The sequence below is a fragment of the Chelonia mydas genome, chromosome 10 (assembly GCF_015237465.2).
Source record: "Chelonia mydas isolate rCheMyd1 chromosome 10, rCheMyd1.pri.v2, whole genome shotgun sequence".
NCBI lineage: Eukaryota > Metazoa > Chordata > Testudines > Cheloniidae > Chelonia > Chelonia mydas.
In genome coordinates, this window is record NC_051250.2 from 10083500 (window position 1) to 10095281 (window position 11782).

General features: G+C 42.6%; 1 protein-coding gene across 1 annotated transcript in view; it reads left to right on the forward strand.

Moving 5' to 3' along the window:
- Window positions 1–11782, forward strand: part of LOC119567199 (cytochrome P450 3A9-like) — a 15959-nt gene extending 4177 nt beyond the window's left edge. The window contains exons 4-13 of the mRNA XM_037911062.2: window positions 1862–1961; window positions 2369–2482; window positions 2803–2891; window positions 3885–4033; window positions 4863–4990; window positions 5793–5880; window positions 7543–7703; window positions 8913–9139; window positions 10212–10374; window positions 10976–11782. Coding sequence (XP_037766990.1) covers window positions 1862–1961; window positions 2369–2482; window positions 2803–2891; window positions 3885–4033; window positions 4863–4990; window positions 5793–5880; window positions 7543–7703; window positions 8913–9139; window positions 10212–10374; window positions 10976–11074 — 1318 coding nt within the window. The 3' untranslated portion in view covers window positions 11075–11782. The remainder of the gene's footprint in view (window positions 1–1861; window positions 1962–2368; window positions 2483–2802; window positions 2892–3884; window positions 4034–4862; window positions 4991–5792; window positions 5881–7542; window positions 7704–8912; window positions 9140–10211; window positions 10375–10975) is intronic.

The following is an 11782-nucleotide window of genomic DNA, read 5'->3' on the forward strand; positions in this document are numbered from 1 at the left end:
AAACTGTAAAGGAAGGTATATGTATTCCAGATACTACACAGATATGCTGTTATTGTACACAGATCCCAGTTCTACCAACTCTGTTTCTGTCTCTAACCCTGACCTGCTGAAGCGTGATACGTTTGCATTACCGCTGCTCTTACTCTACACTGGATATTCCCTACATTTGCCACTGCGGTTATTACTTGGGCTACATGCTCTGGTATCTTCTGCAATCTATCCAACTGGCCCTTATAACATTTTTCCATCCATTCAAAAACCCATATAAATCCACATTTACCTTACGTCCATTATAGGATAATAAATCTTGAAAAATCTGGTCTTAAAACCATGATTTAAAACAAGAATTCAAGCCAATCTACAGGTGTATTTCAGTGCAACCTGCTGAAAAGTTTTAAGTACGTGAATCAAAAGGATGCAACAAATTTACTGCTAACATCATAACAAGTGTATAAGAGTCTGGAAACGTACAGTCCAAAGAGTGAAAGTGAAGGTACCTACTGCCTTTAGGATTCAGTAGCTCTGTGTTCAGTACCTCTCATTGATTTTAGAAGGTGTTTGGCCTTCTACAGGATTGGACCCTTTCTTGAACATTTGTAAAAAAAAAAAAAAAAAAAAAAGTGAAGCAATCCTTTTGTTTTCACATTGTGTGATAAGTTACTGTGACATCCTGCTGAACATTATTTGCTTATGATAAACCTTTTGTTACAATTAGAGTTATGCACGACACCAAGTGAGGGGCTTGTATCACAGAAAAATTTGTACTATTGATCGTTTGGTTTTGGAAAAGATTTTCCAGTACAAATCTCTTACAGGAAAAATCCTATTCTAGGACCAGTGAGAGGGGAGGGATTGATTTGAGAAAAATGGAAAGGAATAAATGTTTTACTTGGGAAAATGAGGAACTGTAGAGAGCTGTCTACATGCATTTGAAGGGCATAAGCACCAAAGAGGGAGAGGAGTTTAGGGTGGCAGACAGAAGTACAACTAGGAGGAAAGGGATGAAATTAAATGAGCATCACCCATTTAAAAATGACAGCTTGGCCTGAAATCTTTTACTTACTAGTGATACCAGTAGCACCCAGATGACTATAAATGAAAGAAAGTCGAGAAAATACAGTATTTCTCTCTGTAGCTTCAGTTTGTTAACTATCTGCGTTTGACAGCACTTTGTATAATGCCATTTTCACCATTTCCCCTGGATAGTCAGTTCCTCCTATTCTTTGTGTGGGTCTTTAATGCAACTACAAGAAACAGAAAACTGATTTAAAACACAACGGTAGTACTGTAAGCATAACAGGGGGAACTGGGAACGGGTGTAGTACTGCACCTAAAACTCCATTTAACTTACTGTTTTTGAAGTGACTAAAATATGATGCTGGGTCTCTTTCAGAAAAGATAGAGGTAGGCTGTCTTTTGGGGATATTTATGTGTGTGTGAGAGAGATTTTTCAGACAGGCATAGTCTCTCAGAGGAAACATTCCTGCAGTGGCTGGAAAAGGCAGGAATATATGATGACCTGAAGGCCTTTTCCATCTCTAATTTCTATGATTCTGTATATCTGTATGTGCACCAGCCAGTGCACTTTGCTATAGAAGCTAATAAAGACTAGGACTTGTAGCTATCAGAGAAACACCAGTTTTTCCACTGAATGCATCCAATGAAGTGAGCTGTAGCTCACGAAAGCTTATGCTCAAATAAATTGGTTAGTCTCTAAGGTGCCACAAGTACTCCTTTTCTTTTTGCAAATACAGACGAACATGGCTGCTACTCTGAAACCAGGGAGGAAGGAGCTTTTGTTTAACTCCTGACTTTCACTGATAGTAGTTAATCATGGATTTTTATTTCTTTTCTCCCATAGGTTTTATGAAGGCAGGCAACCTGTGCTGGCTGTCACAGATCCAACAATAATTAAAACCGTGCTGGTGAAAGAGTGCTTCACCACCTTTACCAACCGGCGGGTAGGCTTGTAATCATTAATACTCATCAGAAAGATGCAATAAAGCCATAAGAACATCAAATACTGTAGTTAAACTCTGTAGGGATACACAAGATTTCTTTCGGAGATGCCTTCAGAACGAATGCACAGCTGGCATTAATCTAAGTGGCCACTGCATATCCCTAAAGGAACAAGGGAGCAGGGGGACCTCACCTGGAACTGGATCCCCTGGCTCTCAGAGAAAACTGTTTGACTGCACTTTAAAAGCTGCTTAGGTTGTTTATTTTTATTTATTAAATAAAATAAAAGTACTTAGGACAAAGGCAGCTCTCAGTTACACCAGTATAAATGAGAGCTGAATTTGATTGTGTGTGTGTAGAGAAACCCAATAGCTTCTTGACAGTTAAAAACTTGCCTTTGTCACCCCAGAATTTAGGTCTAGTGGGAGTGCTGGAGTTGGCTGTCTCCATGGCTCAGGATGAGAAGTGGAAGAGAATTCGTACAGTGCTCTCTCCAACCTTCACCAGTGGGAAGCTAAAGGAGGTAAAACCCAGAGGACCAGGCACACACTAACCCTCGGGTCAGTGGACAGGTGGCATTCAGGCTGAGATAGTTATAATGGTCTGGTCTCTTCAGTCCGTTTCAAATGATTAAACTGGCCTATTTCATTTGTGCCTCCTAATGTAAAAAAAAAGAAAAAGAAAGAAAGAAAGGAAAAAGGATTAAAACAAAAAGCCCCTGACAGTAGAAACGGATCAAGTCTGTAAGTATTAATGAACCTCCCCTCCGCTTTTCAGAAGCTAGGCTTAACGAAGAAGTAACATTTGGTATGTTTAAGTCATGTCCTGTAATGTGTATTTCAGATGTTTCCCATTATCAAGCAATACGGGGAGGTTTTGGTGAGAAATGTTCAGAAGAAAGCAGAAAAGGATGAGCCCGTGGACGTGAAGGAGTGAGTAACTCTTCCAGGAACAGGAACAGCAAATCTTGTTAGCAACTCTTTGGTTCATTCATTACTGGCAATGCAGGTTGTTCTTTGAATAAACCAGACTTCTGAAGTGATGAACAGGACTATCTGAAGGGCTAAAATGAAATTTAAAAGGGAAAATAGAGGTTAAATCTCAAGAAAATCTCCCCGGGGTGAAACCTGTGGAACATTCTCTCAAGGGAACTGGTGGACACCCCAAAGTTTGGCACATTTTAAACTAGAGTGGAAAAAACACTAGAAAATGTAGTGTAGGGAACAACCCTGCACTGGCAAGGAGTTTGAGAGGATGGTCTAGCAGACCTTTACTATCTCTAAGGTCTGCGATTTAATACGAGGACCAAGACTTGCAGGTCAGACAAAACTTGTTTGTAAATATGTGCTTCCATGAAAGTTCTTAGATGGTGAATTCTTTGGGGCAGAGACTGTGTTTTTTTGCCTGTGTTGACCCAGCATGTTTGGGCACTACCAGAATACAAATAATAAATCAATAATAAATAATATATTATTATTTGATTTTTATTTATTTTTCATAGCTCATTTATTCTACCACTGGAGCACACAGATTTAATATCAGCTGTCAGCAGAACTAGGGCTCCTAGCCTCTTAACAGGCCACAGCCACTTGACAAGACATTCACAGGCCCTTGAATAGGTCTGATTCCACCAGAGGACACACACATAGGCCAATACATTACATTGTGTAATATCCAGAGCAAGGCTACCAGATTCTAGATTCTGAGAGGTCTAGGTAAAACTTCATGAAACTCTATCCCTTTGCCTTTAGATGTTCTACTTGTGTTGAGTACCTTGCCCCCTCTTTACAACAGCATAAAGAAAAGTCTCATGAGAGTTTTCTGTTCTTTAAGGAGATGCAATATAGGAAGGGAGGGAAAAGTTGTAATTACCTATTTCAAACATTAACTCCCCTATCTGTGTTCTGTTTTCTGTCTTTTCTCAGCATCTTTGGAGCCTACAGCATGGATGTTGTCACTAGCACTTCCTTCGGTGTGAACACTGACTCCATGAACAACCCCAAAGATCCTTTTGTCAAGGAAATCAAGAAGCTAGTGAAGTTTGACTTGTTTCACCCACTCTTCATTTTGATATGTAAATTGTCTCTTGCTCACTAAAAATTCCATTTAAGTGTTTCGTTTTGAACCGTGACTTCAGCATCAGAATCAGACAAGTGGTCTATCGGTTATACAGTACAAGTGGCTATACCTTAGCCTATAAGCCAATGAGTAGGCAACTTTACTGCCAAGGATAAAAGTCTCAAGGATCACCTTAGACAAATTCTGCTCTAATTTATACCCAGACAATCCCACAGATGAGAATCATCTGGAGTTATGCAAGTGCTAGTAAGCTCAGAATTTGGTCTATAGGTTGTGGGAAGGATCACAATGCTGTGGGGAAGGTTTGGAGATGTTTGCTGGGACATGAGATGTTAGTGAATATCAGAACGTTGAGGTCAGTCTGAAATGACTGGAAGAATTTCAAAACTTTTAGATTATTTTCATTGTGCTCAATATCGCTGTAGTGTTGCTAGTGCAAACTGGAGGAATGCCCTGCACTCAGAATATGACTCCCCAGTCTCAGTGACAGCGCCTCCAGTCAGACGTGGTGTGACATAGTGGAACGTTCCTTTTGCTTTCATCTACATTTAGGGCTAAATTATATCATTTGTGCAGAAACCTGAGAAGAGGGAGCGTGGAACCCATCTGCCCCACAAGGAACATGGTGGCAGACAGGCCCTCAGTGAGCTCCCCAGTACACAGGAGAAATGATCAAATAGAGCCATCATTTAGATGCAGCCTCATCTTTCTAATAAACATTTTCAGTTGTTCTAATTAATATTTTACCATAGATATCTTAGGTGAAATGGACTTCTGTTCCCTGGACCTTGCTTCAATCACAGTTATTTTTGTCTCCCTTCTAGTTGTATGCCCGTTCCTCATTCCCCTTCTTAAGAAGATGGATGTGAATGTTTTCCCCAAAGATGCCATAGAATTCTTCACAAAGTCGATCGCCAGAATGAAGGAGGACCGTGAAAAAGAGGCCAAAGGGGTTAGCAGGACTCTCCCAGTCATGATGCCAGAGAACATTCTCTATTCAATTAGCCCAAGAGAAAAACACTGACTTGCTTGAGTTAGAGTCCAGCAAAGGACCACAATAGTGTGTGATATCTCAGGCTATATCAGGGTAAAACCCATGCAAACTGGATTGCAATTTGGGCGTGCAAAGATTACGATTTACAGAAAACTACCAGTAGGAATAGACTTGGAGAGCTGGAGCAGACAGAGGGAGAGACTCCACTGAGCAAGCAGTAGAGCTGTGCATCAATACACAGTGCAGCGTCACTGATATTGTGGTATTCAGGAGCACAGTCCCCAAAAGAGGCGGTCTTCACTCTCCAAAAATGACAGAATCAGATTTATCTCCCTGCTGGACTTCGCCTCCCCCAGAGTAATCCTGTTTTAAGGGAGCTACTTGTGAAAGTCACTTACTGAGATGTAGTTATTACTTTCCCCTAAAATTGCACAGCTACATTAATGAGGGTGCTTTGCAAAGTGGACAAAAGTAGTTTAGCTCTGCAGTCATCATTCCTTGCGACAGCAAGAGACCAAGTCTGCTGTCTTGGCTGACATCTCTCTGGGACTGGGCAGATGGAAACCTCCCAGAAGCGTAAGAGTTTCATGTTTTGACCCACTGTAACAAGAAAGGCATTTACATTCTGCTGGGTCCTCTCTGGCCACTCCTGGGGACTTTAAAATACAACCTTTGTGTTCTGAGACCCATCTTTGTGAGCCTTCCCTAGGGGATCTCTCCCCAAACCAGCTCTCCACTGAGTGGTTACTTCTTTTCCCAGGGCCGAGTGGATTTCCTGCAGCTGATGATGGAATCCCAGAACTCTAACACTAGCTATGAAAGCAATGGAGTGACTCACACATATAAAGGTAACACCATAAAAATACTCAAACTTGTGAGTGCCTTTGGGGGCTGCTGGAGTGAGGGGAATAGGAACAGGTGTCGTACTGGAGAGGAAATAAATGGTTCTTCCCGCCGTCTCCAGCTGGGGAGAGGACTCGTTGACTCACCTGGACTATACATACATTTTTGTCCAGCACAGAGTTAGATGCGGACAAGTGATCATCCCTTTTATGTAACACTTTTTCCACAAGTAGAATAGAAGACATGCATTCCAGGCCAACTCCTGCTGTATAATCATTAGCCTTGGCCAGTGAAAAATATGGAGTTGGTACCTGCCAATATGGTAAGAGGCAAAAGCCAGCTCTGCTCCCCAGCTATTCGTTTGCATTGCATCACTATTCACAATTCTTTTAAATACAACTGCTTCAATTACAGCTTGGTTAGAAATATCCTCAATTCTTCTCAGGACTCGGAGATAGCAGGTGTCCTGTGACTTTTATGTAACCACAGAATACTTGGGTTAGATAACCTGAAAATGAACCACAGCACACTTGGCAGGAACCCATTTTTTGCTTTGTGTGTTCTGCATACACCAATCAACAATGCCAGAGGTTACAAAGCAATCATTAGTCCCTGTTTAATTTTCCCACCAGACACATCAGCCATGCCTATGGGATAATAACAGTAACAAGAAGAATAATAATAATTAGTGATTATTATTATTATTAAGGCTAAGATTTTGTCAGGGATATATTTAGTAAAAGTCAGGGACCGGTCACCGGCTTCCATTAATTTTTCTTTATTGCCAGTGACCGGTCCCCTGACTTTTACTAAAAATATCCCTGACCAAACGGGGAGCTCAGCTGCGGGGTCCCCACGCCGCCTGCAAAGATTGGGCAGTTGCGGGGGCGCTCCGAACCCCAGGGTCCCCCTGTTCAGAGCTCCAGGGTAACCCTGCCACCTGCAGCGGCCGGGAGCTTTGAAGGATCCCCGGTGCCCACGGTGGCTCAGAGCTCCGGGGTACCCCTGCAGCCGCTCGGAGCTTCTGGGCCCCCTCCCCGCACAGCAGCCAGGAGCGGGAGGGGGTGGGGCCCTGCGGTGGCTGGGAGCGGTGGGGGAGCCCCCACTGCCCGAGGCAGTTGGGAGCCGCAGCCTCGCCGCCCGCCGCAGCTGGGAGCTCCAGGGGGCCTCACCGCCTGTGTCTGCTGGAAGCTGCGGGGGGGTCCCCACCGCCTGCAGCAGCTCGGAGCTCCCGGGGGAGGGGAGGCCCGCTGTCCATGTCCGCCGGGAGCTGCCGGCAGCCGGGAGCTGTGGCCCCGCCACCTGTATCAACCGGGAGCTGTGGCCCCGGTGCCCACATCTGCTGGGAGCTGCGAGGGGAGCCCTGCCACCCGCATCCGCCAGGAGCTGCAGGGGACCCCGCCGCCTGCAGCCACGGGGAGCTGCGGGGCCTTCCTGCTGCAGCGGGCGGTGGGGGGACCCCGCAGCTCCCGGCCGGCAGGGCTGAATTTACGGAGGTCGCTGGAAGTCACAGATTCCGCGACCTCCGTGAAAATTTTTTAGCCTTAATAATAATAAATCGTTGGCCATCTATACTTTTATAAAATACACGATGTGCAAAGAGCGCAGCCTATGTGCTGTAATGTTTGGGCCTCAGCTTTTCTACCTGTTTTCCTCTCTTCTCACAGGCCTGACTGATACTGAGATTTTGGCACAAGCGCTTATTTTCATTTTTGCTGGATATGAGCCCACCAGCAACTCCCTTTGCTACCTGGCTTACAAGCTGGCCACCCACCCTGATGTGCAGCAGAAGCTGCAGGACGAGCTAGACTCAGTTTTACCAAACAAGGTAAGAGAATGGTGGCTGCTCAGTGATTGCACAGAGCCTCTTTAAAGCCAGTTTCTTCCCTCTAGTTAAGTCCAGTTAAGGAGACGGTTCTTTAAAGACGTTAAATACATGTGCTAAAAAACTACCATTTAATAAATACTGACTCTGCTATCCTGTGGAAGCTCTTGGTGGGCACACTTTAAGAAAGTTCTGCTTTCACTAAAAGGAGAGCCAATAACTTGCTTCCAAAATGGCATATGTTCATTTCAGGTGTGTTACATAAAGTACCAGGTGTAGAATATACCACGGCAATCTTGCAAACTCCACACCGTAACTATTACACGCATAATAGCTGTTGTGCATTTCTCAAAATCTCCAGATGATATATGAGGGGAAGGGAGGCTGAGGGGATGATGAACACGGATAACAGTAGCCTGGCAACACCAGAGATTGCGAATCAGTCTTTAGTACAATTTTTAAATCCCCAATCTCAAACCCACACCAGTAACTCTGCCCGTGGGACTATAAAATAAATTCTTACTGAGTCATATATGTATATTATACCAATATATACAGACACAGAGACACACACACATACACATCTTGTTTTTCTTATATCTGCTTGTCTATATAGTTTCCCCATACTACCCTTTTTGCTACCTATTCATCTCTCTCATCAGAATTCACACACTCAGCAAGGGGCAAATTACCTCTAGTTACTTTAACTTGCTAAACAACAGTGAATTGTTTATGAAGCAGTAGCAAAGGGAAACAAGGAGCGATCAGGAGTAGATAGTTACGCTCATGGAAAGGAGATGCTAGATGGGAGACATGGAGTATTCTTGGAACAACTCAGGAAATTCATACCGTTATTTATGGGTACTCATATTATGGTGTTTGTGATCTCTTACACTGGACTTCTCTACATGTCTCAAGAGATGCCACTTTTCAGAAACGTATTGGCCACACCAGGAGGTTCAGAGAATTGCTGATTTTAAGTACAAACTTTGTTTGCAAAAATGGGCAGAGATTTCCAGTAACTTACATTATTTAGGAAAGGAAAATTAAGGTGAATTCTTAGGTTCACACTGAATGTTCAGTTCAGGACTGAATGTAGAATGTGCACTGTAACAGATGAGAGGGGAGGACATGATGGTTTCCACACTGATCACATGGAAATCTGATCTAGACTCCCACATGCCTGACAATCTTTTTCCCATTCCCCTGAAGGCTCCTCTCACCTACAATGCCCTGATGCAGATGGAGTATCTCGACATGGCAGTGAATGAAATCCTTAGGCTGTTTCCTCTTGGAGGACGACTTGAAAGGGTCTGCAAGAAAGACGTAGAGATAAATGGACTGACCATTCCAAAAGACACTGTGGTTATGATCCCACCCTCTGTTCTGCATCGTATCCCAGAATACTGGCCAGAACCAGAGGAGTTCAGACCGGAAAGGTACAGAATCTATATCAATAGGGAATGAGCAATATAATTATCTCCTTTACCGATATTACTTCATTCCTAAATATCAGTCTCTTACAAAGAAATTCTTGTTGTGTTTAATCTTAACACCTGTTTGTCAATACAAAAGCTGGAGAGGATTCACCATTGTGAAGACACACCACTCATGAGTCCATAGTTAAGGCCGAGTTGAATTTTGCACTTACAGCAGGGATTTAACAACTCTGTTACATATGAAGAATACAGCATATTCTCCTCAGAAGTACAGCACTTCCTCTCTGAGTACAAAGTGAGCTATCTGAGATTGTGCAAGTACATTGGTTGATTAATTTAGGAGTTAAAATTAATTTAAAAAATTGGTCCTTTTGAGAAATTTAGCACCCATTGTCAGACTATTTCTTTCTCCCATCTCAACAACAGAATAATACTGACACTTCAAAACTTCCCATATAGTCAGAACTCACTGAAATCTTTTCTATAAGCTACATTTGAAAACCATTAGGATTAAAGATAATTTTTCCCATTAGTATTCATCACTGAAAGTTTTTCCTTCAGAAGGGGTTGGCTATAGAGAATTCCACATAGAATTGCCGTCTTTCAAACTGATACCATCTCCCACTGGTCTCAGTGGGACTGAGGTCATACTTGCCCACAGTTAGATTTCATTTTCAAAATGGCCACCTATCTCCCATTGTTCCCAATAGGACTGAAACAACAGGCTGCTCTTAACAAAGATGTCTGCTGGCTTCACTCTCTCAGGAAACAATAGGAAAGAAGTAGTGGTCATTTTGAAAGAGTGGAACTCATGATACTGCTAGCCTGGGTGCAAAGGACATAATCTGGGTTTTGAACTCAGATCCTCTGCCTCACCCCACCCCAAACAGCTGAGGGGCTGTGTAAGTATTAGACTGCTGGGATAACCAAAGATGTGCTAGTTATAAAAAAGCAAAGTTTCTCTAACACACAATCAGAGGTTCTTTTAGAGAGTGAGAGAGAGAGAGAGAGATACTTGGCCTCCTTTTTTTTGCTTCCCTAATTTCTTTCTTACACTTGTGACTGGAATCAGGTTCAGTAAAGAGAACAAAGAGGTCCTGGATCCATACACATACCTGCCTTTTGGAGCTGGTCCCAGGAACTGCATTGGAATGAGGTTTGCTCTCCTCTCCATGAAAGTTGCTATCGCCAGTCTGCTGCAGAATTTCACCTTCAGACCCTGCAAAGAAACCCAGGTGAGAAACCCAGATTTACATTTGAAAACTCAGATGTGAAAACCAGATGATTACTCACTGGAAAGAGTGAATTAAAAACAGTTTTAAATACTTTATTTGGGTAAACGGATGGTAGATGGTGAAAAATGCAAAATAAATGTGCAACACAGATGATAGAGCATAGAAGTGTAATACATAGCAGATTGTATATTGCATGCCTGTGTGTATTATACAGTATTCTAAAATATATCGTAGGAGTTATTCTATAAGGGAAAAAATAGCAACCAAGGAAACATTACAGGACAGAAAGGAGAGGAAAGTGGTTAATCAGCATTAGTGATACCTTCATTCAAGTACATTAGTCTGGGCCCACTGGGGATGGATGAAACTTCCATAACAAAACCCCAAGCAAGGAGTAAACTCTCCTGGACTGGGGCTATGATAGAAAACCAAAAGTATGTCCAAATTTGTAAAACTTATAGTAACGGTAGGGCAGGTTTTGAGTGAACCTGGACTGGATTTTGGGCAAACAAGAGAAAACAAAGGCATAATGTCTCTTTGATAATCTGTGTATATTTTATTTGCTGGGCTACAAATGTTCTTTTCTCTGCTAATGTTGCAGATCCCGCTCAAGCTGAATTACCGGGGATTCCTGATACCAGAGAAACCTATTGTTCTGAAGTTAGTCCCCAGAGCTTATACCTCACACCCAGAGGAATAAGACCCAACAGAGTTCACAGCAGCTCTCCAGAGTACCAGCAGAGGCTTTACATCATTGGGTCTCTGCCACAGATGCAGAAGAAGAGCTTCCGTTCATTCCGAAGGCATTTACTAAATATCTACAGAAAAATTGTGACTATCAGAAATGTAAACCTGGACAGTGACTGTAAATAGTTTTTATACCATCAGATTTAGAGAATGTATGTAAAGGAAAAATTCTACTGAGGCACAGCTCTGCTTCCCTGACTCCTTTCTAGTGAGATTCCTCCATCTGGAGAGGGAATTACTGTCACTTACTTTGTTCACTTCTGCCTTGAAAAAATATTCAGTCTGGACCCTTGAAATTACCCACATACAGCATCTTCCATTTAATTTACTGAATTTGGTCCTTCATTTAACTTGATCAAAGCTTCCGTTCTTACTGTAAAATGTATTACAAATAATACGACTCCTACCTAGTATTTTGGTTAAGTGGATCACTTTAGGGCAGGGTTATTAATCTGATCACTAACCACACAATGTTGCCATTTAATCAATAAAGCAGAGCAAAATTCTGAATGTGGGAGAGACCAAGGAAGAGCCATACGACAATGAACAAGATGACTGCAATGAAAGTTGCACTATTTAGGCATTGTTATTGACACTGTAGGCACTGCTATGTGCTAGGCACTCTGTGATATGAGCCCTACTTATTGTATGGGTTGCAAGA